This window comes from Melanerpes formicivorus, unplaced genomic scaffold (genome assembly GCF_026170545.1).
Source record: "Melanerpes formicivorus ecotype bairdi unplaced genomic scaffold, bMelFor1.0.p_v2 SCAF_71, whole genome shotgun sequence".
In the NCBI taxonomy this organism is placed as follows: Eukaryota; Metazoa; Chordata; class Aves; order Piciformes; family Picidae; genus Melanerpes; species Melanerpes formicivorus.
This window is the reverse complement of record NW_027142423.1, coordinates 478,577-494,764: the sequence shown is the minus strand read 5'-3', so window position 1 is coordinate 494,764 and position 16,188 is coordinate 478,577. Positions and strand designations below refer to the sequence as shown.

The window sequence follows — 16,188 nt, the reverse complement described above, 5'->3', positions numbered from 1 at the left end:
AGCTGTTAAACAATAACTAGTTTTCCAGTGACAGGTTTCATAAAAGATAATCCACTTGAAATGAGCTGTGCTGACTACCTGTCTTCTCCTCAAAGCGCATTTGCCCACAGGGGCTTAGCTGAGGAAAAGCATTTCAGCTCCTCACATCTCTTCTTTTCTTTTTATGCCACATTCACAGCATTTCTGATTCCTCACCATAATCCAGACCTCCTGAAGTGGCTGATCAGAGCCAAAGGGGCAGGTGAGGACAAGCGGGACAGCAGGATGGGATGGAGGCAGAAGGAAGGATGAGCTGTTGAGTGTATGGACAAGGAGATTGGGGGTGGCCATGCATGTCTCTCTCAATCCAAAGGAAACTTGAGAAGACTAAAATTGTACCAGCATCAGATCAAAAAGTCCTGCCAGTACAGCAGGTGTGCACACAAGAAGGAGAAGGAAGTGGGGAAGCTATTTTTAACAGTGTATTTTAATAGTCTACTACAGATTGAAATCACAAGGTCAGACTAACCCCAGGCTGCACTGGCCATTGTTTTTAGGCTTTTATCGTGTAATGGCAAACAAAAAGTCCTCAAAAAACATTTTCATTTGGGGGTTTATTTCACTTTATTTTCCTTTTCCCCCTCAATTTTCCTTATTTACCTTTATTTCCCTCTTCACAGGGGCCACAGGGCCCTGGGATGTGAGAGTATGAGGACGTTTAGTTTACTCTTAATCATCAAGTTTGGAGCTGAAGACTTTGTTTTAAAAGAAATTATTAATTTTGGGAAATATGGATCGTGAGTTTGGTCCAGTAGTTTTGAGGGAGAAAGACAGAGGATGCTGTGATCTCTGCTATCATCCAGTTCATGAAGATTTCCATATCTTACTGTCATGGTGTTGAGCTGTCATCTTGGTTCCCACTAAAATGCATGCCAGGTGATCATTGTCCCCAGGATAGTCCCACTCCTTGTGGAGGTTACAGTGATGCTGGAGGCAGCTGAGCTGTAGCTATCTATAGGTGCAAAGAGCAGATTGTACAGGGAAAGCCAGTGGGAACACATTGCCACAAGAGAGTAAGCTGCAGCTGTTTTTAAGGAGATCATCAGGGTTTCCCTGCTGTCATGACAACTTGACAGTCCCCTCTGCTCTGTGTCGAAATATGTACATGCACCTGGAGGCTTCAAACTATTTGGTCACAGACTCACAGAGCACTTGAGTTTGGAAAGGACCTTTGAGGTCACCTGGTCCAACCTGCCTATTCATGCAGGGTCAGCTAGAGCCAGCTTCCCAGCACCATGTCCAGACATTCTTCTATCCCATCTGGATGCTCTTTCAAACACAATGGGAGTTCAGCAGATCTCAGGGAGAAAAAAAAAAGAGAAAGAGAAGTTCATAAAGCTTCTGGTGGAGTTTCTGCTGCATGAAGGAAATATATTCAGGTCCCTCTCTCACATTCTGGACTGCCAACCACTATGCCAGTATCTGCTGTTCTGAGTGTTTTCCCAGATGACTTCCTTGGCTGGTGTGGTGAATGCTGTAGTTGCTGGGCATTTGGAAAAAAACAAACTATTTTTGCTATTTCCAGATCTCTTTCATGATTTTTGCATCAGGAACAGCTGGTTTAAAAGAAGGTGTCACATTCTGATCCATACCTCCAGGTATCTTCAACAGAATCACAGAAACATCCAAGTTGGAAAAGACCCCTGGGGTCACCAAGTCCAACTGATAACCCTGATCTAGAAGGTTCACCCCTAACCACATTCCCAAGCACTACATCCATATGACCCTTAAACACATCCAGGGTTGGTGACTCCACCACCACCTCCCTGGGCAGCACATTCCAATGCCTGACCACTCTTTCCATGATTTTTTTTTTCTAATGTCCAGTCTAAATCTACCCAGTCACAGCTTGAGGCCATTCCCTCTTGTTTTATCACTAATTACCTGTGAGAAGAGACCAGCACCAGCCTCTCCACAATGACCTTTCAGGTAGTTGTAGTCAGCAATGAGGTCTCCCCTCAGCCTCCTCTTTTTCAAACTAAATGGGACTGGCCTGTCATGAAAACTGAGTTATATTGCATGTCCTGATTATTATGCAAGCTGAGCTGGGTTTTCTGTTCCAGGGTACAATAGAAAGAATGCAAGTAGAAGGAAGGAACTTTATCATGGGGCCATCCACCAGAGCTGCTGGTCTGAGACCGAACTCTCTCATTCTGATGCAATCTCCAAAAGCCGTAGTGACATGACGGCCCAAGGACTCACCAATGGAAGGGGAATGGGAGAAGGAATAGGTCTCATAGAAGCCAAAACAGAGGTCAGCTGGGGCAGAAGAGACAAGGACTAATTCAGACACAGAAAAACAAACACCTTCCTCCAATACATGAGAGTTCAGCTACAGAGTTATTCTGCAGGATCTCCAGTTGTGAGAGGAGAGACATAAAGTGAAATACAACTGAACCCTTTCTCAGGTCATGCTGAGCAGAACCAGAAGCTCAGCTGAGCAGAGCCTAACTCCTAACTATGAAAATTCTGCCTGTCCTGAATCATTTTAGCCAGAAACTCAACCCCCTGTAATCCCATCTCTTCATCTTGGCAAGAAGAAAAGATGGAATTACAGCAAGCCAGCAGGCTAACCTCTGACAGCTATCTGAAATTTGTTATTCAGCACCAGTTTTAAATTGTTCTTCATGCAGAGACTTTGGCATTGAACTGGAATCCTGTGTCTCACTGAGTTAACTCCATAAATATGACTCAGCCTGGCACTAAGATCACCCACATGATCAGTTCATGAATCACTTGATTGTCAGTCAACACTGAGATTGACCACAGATGACTGTGTCTGAGTTGTCTACCTCTTTCATCACAAGGATTTATCCACAGAGAACAGCAGTGGTGGATGAAGATATTTTGTGGTCTGTGATAGAAACAGATACATGTTGCACACAACACGTTGTGGACAAGAGCTAGGAGGTTATGCAGGCACTTGGAAATTCCCCTTGACATGGCTTAAGCCTATGTTTTGCTTTGGGAAAGATTCATACCAGCTGAGCTTCCTCCCATTTTTCCCGGTTGTCCTCTGATAAAAGATTGCTGATGATCTGGACAAAGTTCTGGAGAAGGGAAACAAAAGAGGGAAAAAAGAGGTGGTTAGCCAAATGCCCAAGGAACACGTGTGAGACAGCCATGTTCCAAGAGGGCTTTCCTGGTCACATTCCCAAAGGGTCATATAGCATTTCACACATCTATGTTCTCAAGCATGCTAATGGCAAACTGAGTAGTAGTAAGGCCTTTAATCCAAAGTCTTCCCTTTGGCTGCTTTATCTCCTAAGGTTTTGAACTGGGAGTACATCTTGCATCCATTACTGAAGGTTTTTAAGAGGAGACTAGATAGAAATCTGTCAGAAAACAATTAAAACCAGATGATTTTTTTTCTTGTATAGACCTCCTCCTATCCTATTTCCTACTATTTCTCATATTTCCAGCACAGGGAAGCCTTTTGATGTCCTTCAGCTGCAATTAGGCAAGAGCAGCAGTTATTGATCAAGAGGGTGATATGCATGGTACTATCTTTGCAGCACACTATGAGAAAGAAGGAGATAAGATATTTCACCACCATTGATTTTTTTCTCTAGTTTTACCACCCACTGCAGATTCTATAGGACCAGTCTAATGTTTCATGTCATGGGGTGATGACCTGTCCCAAGGGTATGTCTTGCAGCCACTCTGCATGCCATTGCTGAAAGTAAAACCCTGGGATGAAAAGCCAACAAGACATTCTTCCACGTCAATATCCAGGTACCCAATACCACAGGATCAACTTACATCTAGTCATTAGACTGAAATCCCTTCCAAATTATGTTCTCCTGTCAATTAGACTCCACAGTAAAGTGCTATCAGGCTGAAATAGTTCAGAGTGACTTTGATTTTTAAGTTCTTACTTTTTAGGCCAGAGAGAATCACCTTGAGAGGAGAGTTTGTTAACACGCAAAGACACTTCACTTGGGCAGAAAATACTCTGGCTTTTCATCAACACTATTTCAGCTACAAAATAGGCAATCAAACCTTGAGCCCTGTGCATGCACACACACCTATAACCTAGCCTTGGTCTCCAGGCCATGAATGTCAACTCACCTGCACATCCACAGAAGTTGGGCTATGATAGGCCCTACGGAAGATCTCTGTCATGTTCCTGAGTACGTCGATGGTGGACAGCAAGTCACCGCTGTAACTGGTCCCATCATGGGAGATTTCCACAAGATTTTGGAGTACTTCTGACAGCCCATCTCCCATCAGCCCACGCTGAGCTTTGGAAAGATGCTCCCTGGTCTGAGAAGCAGAGAGAAACATGACAAACACGACTTTATGGACAGTCAAAGTCAAGTTAATGAGCTCAGTGGAGGAAATGCTGGGGGAAGGTTTTTGACCTTCCTTGTAATCCAGAGTGCAGCTCAGATGATTCTGACAATCTTTGCTAGCCTGAGAGCTTGTGATATTTTTTTAAATGGTAGGAGAGCAGCAGTGAAATTTGCTGTATGCCCACAGAGGAAAAGCTATGTGTAGGTTCAGAAGAGATTATTCTGCTACACAGACATTCTTCTGTTTGTAACCCAAGAAGAGTTTTGCCTCAAAACCTTGTTTTCCTATAACCAATTTAGAACTATTTTAGGATAGAGCGTAGCTTGTCCTGAACAACAGCAGGTGGTACTCATAAAGACAATGCCATTTTAAGGCGTGCCACAGGAGACCAGCAGAAATTGATCAGATCGATGACTTTAAGACTAACAAAAAATCAGTGAGCTATTTATGACCAGTACTGTTCAAAGCAATTCTTACTGATGTTGTGATATAAGAGACCTGCTAAGACCTGGATCCTGCCAAGTCAGATACTAAAATACCAAGTGAGGAACCATGCCTGGTCTGTGGAGTGCCCATATATCGCAGATTAAGCAGACAAAAAGAGTAAGAGAAAAGCAAGGAAGAGCTGTCCACTCCCTCTCACATGGAGATCATGGAGTCATAGGATTGTAGAATCATTTGTGTTGGAAAAGAACTTTACTAGCATGAATTCCAACTATTAACCTCACACTACCAAGTCCACCACTAAACTCTGTCCCTCAGCACCACTTCTACATGTGTTTTTTTAATGCCTCCAGGGATGGTGACTCCATCACTTCCCTGGGCAGCCTCTTACAGGACTTGACAGCCCCCTCAGTGACAAAATTAGTCCTAATATTAAACCTAAATCTTCTCTGGTGCTACCTGAGACCATTTTTTCTTGTCCTATCACTTGTTACTTGGGAGAAGAGCCATCTGGCTTCAACTTCTTTTCAGGGAGTTATAGGGAGGCAGAATGTTTCCCCTAAGCCTCCTTTTCTCCATGATAAACAACCTGAATTCTTTCAGCCACTCCTTACAAGACTTGTTTTCTAGATCTTTCACCAGCTTCATTGTCATTCTTTGGACATCTTGAATGTATCTATCTCTTATTTGTAACTATAGTGGAGCAGCAATATCTGGGGGAAACTCAAACCCACTGAACTGAGAAGTCAGTCTGCCTTACCATCATTTGTATGTTCCTGTAATCAATAGAAACACACTTGATGTATGTTGGAGGCTCCCAATAAGCTATCCCTTCTTCATCTAGAATGCATCTTCGAAGGATCAGCCCTGGAAAAGGAATGAAACAGATATGGGAGTGAGGACATTAGATGAAGAGCTAAGCATTTTTGTGATGGTCATGCCTGCACCATGCATTGATGTTAAATCATCACACACACCTGGCAGCACAAAGGGCAGTAGTGTGTGCAAGCATGTAGAAAAGAAATAGTTTTTATTTCTTTCTCCTGCATTTTCCTATTGAGGGTCAGGAAAGCAAAAGGACCTGGGAATTGAAACAAGACCTAGAAAACTTGATGTGGTTAGTCAAGATGAAAGAAGGGTTTTTTCCTGCCCTGGAGGGCAGCTTTTTTCCTGGCTCAGCAAGTCCCACGAGCCTCCCCAGGTGGTATGGTCTGGTACTTGCAGCTAAAGCAGTCACTGGCTTTGTGCTGCCTACGCAGTCTCAAGGACAGTAAATATCCCACAACACCATCTTTGCGTCAGCTGAAAAGCTCTTGGAAGCTGTTTATAGTCCTCCCCCAGGTCTTTCCTTAGCTTCAGTCTGCTGTGGGTTCTGCAGTGGTAATCACACGCCTTTGGGATGTCAAGGAATAGACATATCACCAAGGGGGAAGGGAAGAGGGATCACCTTGCCCAAGCAATTATGTTGTTATTTGGAGAGTCTCTGAGGAGCAGGCTTTGCTGGGTTCACAATCCCACTGTTAATGCTAAATGATTCACTGACCTTTCTATGGATACAGCTCTTCTTCTAGGGTAGCATTTGGGATGATGCTGTGAATCAGAGCTACAGGGTATCTTAAACACCTCATTCAGCATAATAAAACATTTACATTCATTATTGCCACTGTTGCCCCCATTTCTGTTCCTGCCTGGAAGTGAGGAACATCCATCTGAGGACAAGCTCCACCACCACCAAGTCTCCTGAAGCCTTCTGTGGTCTGTTTTCCACTCCTTGGGGATCAAGTGGCTGTGGTCACAACAGGTAACACCTACATGCCCAGATCCTATCACTTTATACCACCACAACTGGACCTGAAGACACATTTAGAAGGGTGCTGCAGTTTGTAAGAAGGAGAGGAAAGCACCTAAGTGTGAGTGGACAGCACAATTCATATTTCCTACTTTCAGATACTTGCTTCTTTTATGGGCAGTGGAGAGAAATACACCAGCCAAATCTAGAGGACTCTAAAAAAGCCCTACCTGATTTTGAAGAGCTATTTGTAGAAAATGAGGAGAACATACCACAGTAACTCCTACTGTCCTGGGACTGGGCAAAAGATGGATGGGAGACTGCCTCATATTCTGTCATATGAACCAAGAAGATGTTGTTGAATAGTGAAGAACCACATAAACCATCTAAGTAAAGGCAGGGAAGGGAGGGAAGTCCCTTTGCTGGTCCTGTCCTCCCACAACCAGATTCTCTTCATATACAAGATAAAGGATGAAGGATACCCTGCAAGTGGTCAGCCAAGACACGCAGCAATCCTTACCAGTGGCATTGCGAGGACACCGGACAGCTGCAGCATCCCCAGCAGGTGTCTCTTTCCAAACCACAGGGCCAAGACTTTCCTCATCACAGATTTCATGGGGCTCTGCAAGGAAGGAGAAAATTAATTGGTAAAGTCTCCTTATCAGCAGGGACATGGAGAAGGAAATGGAAAGAAGAAACAGGGGAACATGGTCTGCAGGGAACAGCAATGTGGTGTGAGCCAAGAGGCCCGGAGGTGAACTCCCAGCTCTGCAGCTCTGCCACTTAACCTCTCTAGATTTTGCTCTGCCTGTCTGAAAACTGGGTGTCCGTCTATCCCAGGGACTTGTTCACTAATACTCATGTGACAACCTGAGAAAGTCCACTGATGTGCTTGTCTTGCCTTGTGGTAGCTCTTTGAAAGAAAGCCACTGTTGCTAAACCCCACTAAGGAATCCTCTTTTCTTGTCTTATGGGCAGATGTCCACTTTTTGTGGGCAAATGCCATGGCTCCAGACTCTGCTCCTTCCATCCTTCAGGGTCACCACCTTCAGTGATGGATATGTCTAGAATGAAGCTCAGCATAAGTAAGTTTCAGTAAGAGTGAAGGAAAGAACAAGTAGACAAAAAAAAAAAGAGGGGGGGAGGGGGGAGAGAAAGGACATAGCACAGAGTCATAAAGTGGTTTGGATAGGAAGGGATCTTAGAGATCCTCTGGGTGGACTTCAGTCAGGCCTTCTGCCTTCTTATGTGAGGACACAGGCAGAACATCTAAGCAGCAACAGGCTGGATTTATGTCAGCAGCTCATTTCTAAACACTGCTGCATAGTCCAGGAGATTGCAGAAATATGTTTTGAGGCATCACACAAAAAGCTTTTTGGAAGGAGGTTTTTGGAAGCATCTCTCTGTAGGTGGAGCTGAACTGACCCCAGAGTTGGTGAGACCTGGGAAAAAAACATTCACCACAGGAGAGCTTTGTGGTGAGAAACTCATTATTTGCAGAATGCAAACCAGAGGGAGCCTTGCTAAAGCTGTTTATCACTTCTGAGGGGGGAGTGGAGAAAAAAATCGATTTTATGTTTTTTGATTGCAGCTTTTATTTATTGTGCATGTAAAACTACCAATAAAAGGGAGGTTGGGTGCATGCCTAACCATGCAACTGGTCAGGAAAGGCAATCACAAAGCCAAAGCCAAGCAGCTGTGGAGCCTGGCAGCTCCCTGCTTGCTGAGCTTCCTTCCTGCGCAGGATAGTGCTGCCCATCCCAGGGTCTGGTGATACCAGTAGACACATGTCAAGCTTGTAAGGAAAATGTTCATCTGCCATCAAAAACAGAGGGGGGCCTTTGAGTTTTCATGCTGCTCCCAAGGAAGGTGTGGAGCAATGATGACCTTGAAGGCTTCCTTCTACAAGGGACCATACAAAGATGTGCTTATATAGACCATTTGAGAACCTTCACACAGTGCAAATGCCTGGTGATGGACATATCCCATTGCTCCTCTGGAACTACTCACAGCATCAACCTGTCTGTGGGGAAGACTCAAACTTAAGATTATGGGTATGACAAGTCCTGCTTTTTTGAAGGACTTGTACAAGACCCAGCAAGCTGCATACACATTATTGCTCCTGGAGTTAAGCTCCAAGACTGTGTGGTTCTAGCCCCAGCTGCAGTTCTGAGACAGATTCCTTCCCAGTGGACACTGGTAATGAACAAGTCATGCTCTCTGCTTGGAGACAAATGCTCTTTTCCTGTGTTTAAAATTCACTTTGGAGTAATGAAATCCCAGAAGGCAAGCAGGACTCCTGCTGTGCAGAACTAGTCCCTATGCCAGCAGCTTCTGACTTCTGTAGATAAGGCAGAACATGGGTGGAAAAGAGGCAGTTTCATTTCCAATCTGTTGATATGGAACCCTAGGACAACGTTATAACCTGCACATAGACACCCAGAAAACCTCTGGCAGAGCAGGGAGCTGAATGCAAAACTCCTGACTAATGCTATGGTCACAGCACATCAAATTGTAGTTCAAATGAGTGTTTGGGGCATGGGATGGGAAGCTGCAGCTATAAAACATCACACATCAAAAAAGCAGAAAGAGTGTGTGCTCACATCAGGCCGCCCCTTTCTCCTCCTCTGACCCATCAAACCTTCCTGGCCTCATCATCCCTGCAGTCTCCTTGGGGACCACTGAGGGATGCTGTGGATCAGAGATGCTTTTAAGGAATACACTGACTGTCTGGTGTTGTCTTGCCAGAATGCAGAAGCAATTCCCAGGCCAGGAGGGAACCAAGTTATCCTCGTTTTTTTTCTTCTTCTTCTTTTTTGTTTTATTTTTCCTTTTCTATGTTGCTTTGTAGCAAAATCCTTTTCACCAGAGTAACCTATTTGCACTGGGAGATTTTAATTACTAACCCAATTAAGCTCAACTCCTCTGTTCAAATCAAAACCTGCTGGCATTTAATACTTCCTTGAGAAAAGATGGAGCAGGTTTATTTTTAGCCTCTGATGATTCCCCCGCCTTTTCCTTCCCGTCCAAATTAACAACTGCAGTGAGACCCGTCTGGTTTTGAACCCTAGCAGGGCTCAGTCCCTGAGACACATCTTTGCTTTTTGAGCACTTGCACAGGCATCAGCCCCTGCAGAAAGAGAAGAAAAGGTTGGGCTTATTCTGCCAGGACCCCAGCTGGCACACACTGAAGCTGAACTAAATCTGCATTGCTCTGTAGACACCACCAGACAACCTGGTGTGAAAATTTTCTATGGCAAAGAGGGAGCTTCGTGGCTGAGTTAGAAGAGACTCTCAAGCACCGCTAATTGAGAGGCACAGCTTGGAAGGAGAGGTGATGTCTTTTATTAGAGCAAAGCTGGGAAGAGTGAATGTGCTGTCTTGGGCACACAGCCTCTTTCTCTGTGTTATCTTCAAGCTAAATGGGCTGCAAGTTCTGCACTGAAGTGCTTTGGCTTTTATCTTTGCCTTCTACAGCTTGCAAGAAGGTCTGAGGGTCATTGTCCTCAGCGTGGCAAATCAACCCCTAGAAACATCTACACCAGCACTGTTCATATTGTGTGGAGCTGCAGTCTGTTTTTTAAGGAGAACCCCCTTTTGACAAGGACCACCAGGATATTGCTATAAGAAACTCCCCTGTCTCCCACTCAGCTGCTCTGACAATTAATTACCCTTTCAGTCAAAAATCAGAGCCTGTTCCAATCAATGCAATCTGACTGCAAACATCACATAGACCATTGATTCCCCACCAGCAACATAAAACCAGTGTACAGACCTTTTTTTCTGGTCTCTTTAAACTGTGTGAGAAATGGATGGAAACATTCCCACTCAGAAGCATTTGCTTCTGCTTATATGTCACATTAAACTCCATCTTTTACCCTGTCCTACATCCCCCTTGTCCTCCATTCAACATCTTACATCCTTTTTCTCAAATGGTTGCTGCTCTCAGGGTTGTAGCTGGTGGAGGGTGAGACTGACAGATATAGACACATCTGTCTTAAATTAAGTGGTGTGCAGGTCTTCTGGAAGCTATGTAAAGAATGGGAAACCACTTAAATTGGGGAAACCCCTCCAACATCTTCAATACTCAACTACATCACGGAATTGAGACTCTCATACCAGTTTTTGTTTTCAGTGTGCTTTTTTCCCCTTATGGCTCAATGGCCATGAAAAGATGAAGAACATTAAGGTTAGACTGCTGGGATTTAATAAACATTCACTGAAATCAGCATGGTTACACTGGTTTGGGTAAGAAACTGAGCCCTTGACACATCTTATGCCTGGGTTATTGTCAAGATCCAGTTGGATCACAACTCCTCTTCCATTCATGTGTCTAACACAGGATGCCCTTTCCAAAATCCCTGTCCTCTCCATACAAAGGAAAGCTTGACAGGTCTGGAATACATACCAGGACACCTTCTGTCATTGCATTGCTTATATTCTTCCTTGGGGCCCTGACAAGTCTCGCCACCAAAGAAGGGTCCGTAGCACACACGGTCACGTCTCTGGGTCCCGCCTCCACACGTGGCAGTGCAGCTGCCCCACACTCCCCAGGCCTGCCACTTCCCATCCACTGGAGACAAAAAAGAGGAGAGAAACAGCTTGTTATGTCCCAAATATAATCTGCAACAGAAAGAGGCAATGTTCCAAGGTGAGCACTGCTACAAAGAGTGAGTAGGGCATGGCTCAGTGGGAAAGGAGCTCTCCATCCTTGGATTTTGGCCCACAACAGACATGAAATCAGGGTGTGCTCTTTTCCACTTCAGTAGCTCTTTAGTAGTTGAAGGACGTCCTTGTGTTTCTCCTCAGTATTCTCAGGTCCTGTAAAACCAGCCTTATTTCTCTCTTTTGGCTCAGATCCAGGACTGTGCTCATCAAAACTCTTTGGGGGGACAGGGATCCAACCTGCTCGGCAGCCACATGTCTCAGGCAAAACCCATAGCTTGAGTTTTGTTGAGATGTACAATGTACCTGTGACAACAGAGCTTCCCAGAGAAGATCTGTCTCAGGGACTTATAGAGACCAGCACAGCCCTTGGACAAGAAACCATGAAGAAACATCAAATCTTCTTTCAGCCATTTCCACTGCAGTAGCATTTCACATGCCCTGGAAAGAGGTTTGGGAAGTTGTCTCACTCCACTGTATCTTCTCCCAACATCTTTACAGATTCAATGGAAATGCTTCTTCATCTATGCTAGCAATGGCATTTATCAAAATGCTACTTCTTTCACATAAACAATGGCATTTATCAAAGCACTATAAAAATGTTAATTAGCCCTCACAACAAGCCTGCAAGGTAAGGAAACATTCTCCTGTACTGCATCACAGATGAGAAACAACAACTCAGTGGCAGAACTAGAACAAGGACCTAAGTCTGCTGATTATTATGTGAGTTTTAATTAGGAGTTAACACATCACCTTGGGCTGAATAAATCCTTTTGGGAGGGTAGGGCATCTCTCGCTCTTGTAGTAAATTTTCTTCTACTAAAATCACATTCTCAAAGAAGAGGGACAGCACCAACCCCTGGTGCTTTCTTTGGTGACACTCTACTGCAGTTGATGAGGCTGCCAGAGAAGATAGAAATTCCAGGAGGAAACAAGTATACCAGGCCAAAGAGCTGTGCTTGTGGACTGAAGAGAACAATACTTGCTCACCTGAGCAAGGTATGAGAAATGCCTCAAAGAGCTGAGCTGTTCCTGACTGTCCCTGCTCTCTCAGAAAGGAGATAAAGATTCTCTCCATCCCAGAAGTCCATTCCTTCTCAGGTCTAACAGGGATGGAGGACCCAGGGAAGGGCAGGGAATGACCCAGGAAAAGCATGGCTAGAAAAATTAACTGCTAATCACTCTTGAAGGATTCTAGTTGATCAAACCTTCTTTCCAGGTCAAAGTATTTTCCATTCCAGCTGACACAGTCAGTCCCTTTGCAATAGCCTCACCCAAGACCTCTGCAAAAACAAAGAGACCAAACTGCCCCCGTGACTCTACATTTCAGGTGTCAGTCTGAGAAATGCAGATTTCTGGTGTTAGCTGTGCTCTGGTATCTGCTTCAACTTTCATGGCACTCCTCAACGAAATGGCACTCCTGGAGCCCATGGTCCATGGTATGAAGACAAAGTGATTATTCTGAATGTAAGGTACTGGCTACAACAGCTGGGGCCACAGAAATTATCATTACTTTTGACATTGTTGTTATTATTATTTTAATTTATTAACTTCTTATTTATTCTTTATTATCATTATTATTATTATAAGACACATCTAGATGAGTAAAGTAAGGGACAGGTCTTAGATAGGCACAAATCCAGGCTTCACTGTGCCAGACCTTGGCATAGATAAAGGTTCAAAGCTATGATGCAATGCCTCAACTGTAACTAGGAGTGAAGAACTGGTACAAGAGGAATAAAAACAGTAAAAGGAGGAAAGTTGAAGCATCATGAAGTCAGGCAAAGGTTTGCATTGGTATCTTGATTCTTTTAAGCACATGCTGAAAACTAGTATCTAAGGTTTAGAAGGAAATATTCCCTGTGTGTATTCAATCACTTCTCTGGATTCTCCTCTAGCATTTACCAGGAATAAATGCTACAGGAGATCATCAGGTTGAGGAAGGTTCTCCTGCCCCTTTACTTTGCCCTGGTGAGGTCTCATCTGGAGCATTGTGCCTATTTCTGGGCTCCCCAGTTCAAGAGAGACAGGGAACTACTGGAGAAAGTCATAGGGAGTGCCAGAAAAATGATTAAGGAATTGGAACATCTCTCTCAGGAGGAAAGGCTAAGAAATGTGAAGCTTTTTAGCCTGGAGAAGAGCAGAGTGAGAGGGGATCTGATCAATGTTTACAAATACTTTAAGGGGGGTGTGTCAAGAAGATGGGGCCAGTCTCTTTTCACTGGTGCCCAATGATAGGATGAAAAGCAACAGATACAAACTGGAACACAGGAAGATGCACCTGAACATGAGGAAAAATTTGGTTATATTGAGGGTGACAGAGCTATGGAACAGGCTGCCCAGAGAGGTTGTGTAGTCTCCTTCTTTGGAGAGGTTCCAAACACACCTTGATGAGTTCTCGTGTGGGCTGCCCTACATGCTTTGTCAGGAGGTTTGGACTGGATGATCTCCAGAGGTCTGTTCCAACCCCCACCATTCTGTGAGTCTATGGATTTTGGTTGTCACGCTCCATTGCTATGTTCCACAGCCTCCTTATCACTCCATTACTGGTAAAAACTATTCATCTCTTCTCCAAAGGAAAAATTTTACAAAGAGCTAAAGAGAAAGATGACCCCAAAAAAAACCCAAAAGGTCATTGTTCACTAACCTGGACATTGGCGTAGGAAGCAGTCCCTGGTCTCCACCCAGTGCCCCTGGCACTCGGCTCCCCCGTAGGAGGGTCCATTGCACTCCCTGGTCCGCTGCTGGGTACCGTTGGAGCAGGAGGTGGAGCATGAGCTCCAGCTCGACCATTCATTCCAGTTGCCGTCCACTGAGTGGCCCAAAGAAAGAAAACAAAGCGGAATGTGAAAATCGCTCCCTCTGGATGCACTGCAGGAGGCTCCAGCATTTGTCTACAAGGGACCAAGGCACCAGAGGAGAAATTGAAGTCGCAGAAAGTCAGAGAGAACAAAGGTCACCAAGAAAAACATCAGAGAGCTGCAGCTCTGGCAATTTGTTGGGACCCTCTGCAACCAACAACTGGTTTGTTATGGCCCAGCAGGACACAAATGGCATCACATTTCATTTTTTATGTCCATACCCTACACCATCCCATAAATGCTGAAATTATTGACATTATACATTCCAACATAAAGGTGAAATCTAATAATATTGCTGATGGCAGCATAACGTCAAAATAGAGAGCATGGATCACATTTTCAGTGAAAATGTTGAAGAAATCAATCCATTACCATGACATTTCCCATTCTGGATAATCAGCACTTTTTGAGGGAACCCATTTTTCACCAAACCAATGCACGAATCTGCAGGGAGACAACTTTCTCTAGCACCTAAATGCTATTTTTCATTAAAGCACATGAAGGCACTCAAACCACAGCATTATTCACAGGAATTTGTGCTGCTTTTCCCAGAGAGGCTGTGGAGTCTCCTCTGGAGACTTTCAAAGCCCATCTGGATGCAATTCTGTGCAACCTGATCTGGGTGAACCTGATGTAGTGGGGAGGTTGGACTAGATGGTCTCCAGAGGTCCATTCTAACCATCACCATTCTGTGATTCTGTTCTATGAAATGCTCAGAGCAAAGGTGTGCTCCAATAGAAGACTATGAGAGGAGTACACGTGTGTGGTCAATGCTCTTCTCTCACAGCTGAATTATCACTGACACCCTTGCTGTGCTTCAACACAGCAGTGTCTTTGATAATTGAATAGAAGAGGGAGGGACAAGAGATTAGGGCAGGGACAGGGTTGGAGAGAATCATGAATACACCCTATTAGTATGGTACCATGTGAGGCATTCCCAAGTGTGGCAGTTACACTCTAATTGGTCCCTGATCAGCAGATCCATCACCCAGGCTGCTATTCCTGGAGCACGTTTTTTTTTCTCATTAGCAGCAGTCATCATGCTCTGTTTAGCTCTCATTAGCTGCTAGCTCTCACTCAGAAAAAAACCCAACCTGGATCCCTGAAAAGTCTGAATTCTGGCTCAAATCACATTGCTGGGGATGGCAGCTCATTTTCTTTGGCTTTGTTTGTCAGTCCAAGATAATAAGGGCATGTGCAGAGTCTTGAACCCTGGCAGGAGTAACCCCCTGCACCAGTACAGGTGAGGGACTGACCTGCTGGAAAGCAGCTCTGCAGAGAATAACCTGGCAGTCTTTCTGGTGGACAAGAAGTTCACCATGAACCAGCAATGCTGGCCCTTGTGGCCCTTGTGGCCAAGAAGGCAAACGATGTCCTGGGGTACACTAAGAGTGTGACCAACAGGTCAAGGGAGGTTCTCCTCCTCCCCTGCTCTGCAATAGCAAAGCTGCCTCTGGAGTACTGGGTCCTGATCTGGATTCCCCAGCTCAAGAAAGACAGGGGACTACTGGAGAGAGCCCAGTGGAGGCTAAAAAAGCCCTGATGGCCCTGGAGCATCTCTGTGAGGATGGAGAAGGCTGAGAGTCCTGGGGCTGTTTAGCCTGGAGAAGAGCAGACTGAGAGGGAATCAGATCAATGATGATCAGTAGCTAAAGTGTAAAGGGGGTCAAGAGGATGGGACTGGACTTTTTTCAGTGGAGCCCAGGCCAAGGGACAATGGACACAAACTGGAACCCAGGAAGTTCCACCTAATCATAAGGAAAAGCTTTTTTCCTGTAAGGTTGCTCGAGCCCTGGATCAGGCTTCCCAGAGAGGTTGTGGAGTCTCCTCTGGAGAGATTTAAAACCTGCCTGTATATATTCCTGCGCAGCCTGCTATAAGTGACTCCTTTAGCAGAGGGGTTGGACTAGATGATCTCCAGAGATCCCTTCCAATCCCCACCATTCTATGATGCTGTGAATAATTTCCATGGCAGCTGAGCAACATTTTATTTGCAAGCATGTAAAAAAAATTTTGAAAGCATCCAATTGAGCAACTGTTGACGCAGAGGGGATCATGTGGGCTCAGAAGTTCTGAAAAATCAGGCAAGCATAA

General features: G+C 44.8%; 1 protein-coding gene across 10 annotated transcripts in view; it reads right to left on the bottom strand.

The window, feature by feature from the left end:
- Positions 1 to 16,188, bottom strand: part of ADGRB1 (adhesion G protein-coupled receptor B1) — a 325,671-nt gene that overhangs the window by 149,695 nt on the left and 159,788 nt on the right. For all 10 annotated transcript variants that reach the window (XM_068163182.1, XM_068163187.1, XM_068163188.1 and 7 more), the window contains 6 exons: positions 13,881 to 14,045; positions 10,977 to 11,141; positions 7,089 to 7,190; positions 5,540 to 5,646; positions 4,111 to 4,305; positions 3,021 to 3,089 (listed from right to left, as the gene is read on the bottom strand). In XM_068163182.1, coding sequence (XP_068019283.1) covers positions 3,021 to 3,089; positions 4,111 to 4,305; positions 5,540 to 5,646; positions 7,089 to 7,190; positions 10,977 to 11,141; positions 13,881 to 14,045 — 803 coding nt within the window. The remainder of the gene's footprint in view (positions 1 to 3,020; positions 3,090 to 4,110; positions 4,306 to 5,539; positions 5,647 to 7,088; positions 7,191 to 10,976; positions 11,142 to 13,880; positions 14,046 to 16,188) is intronic.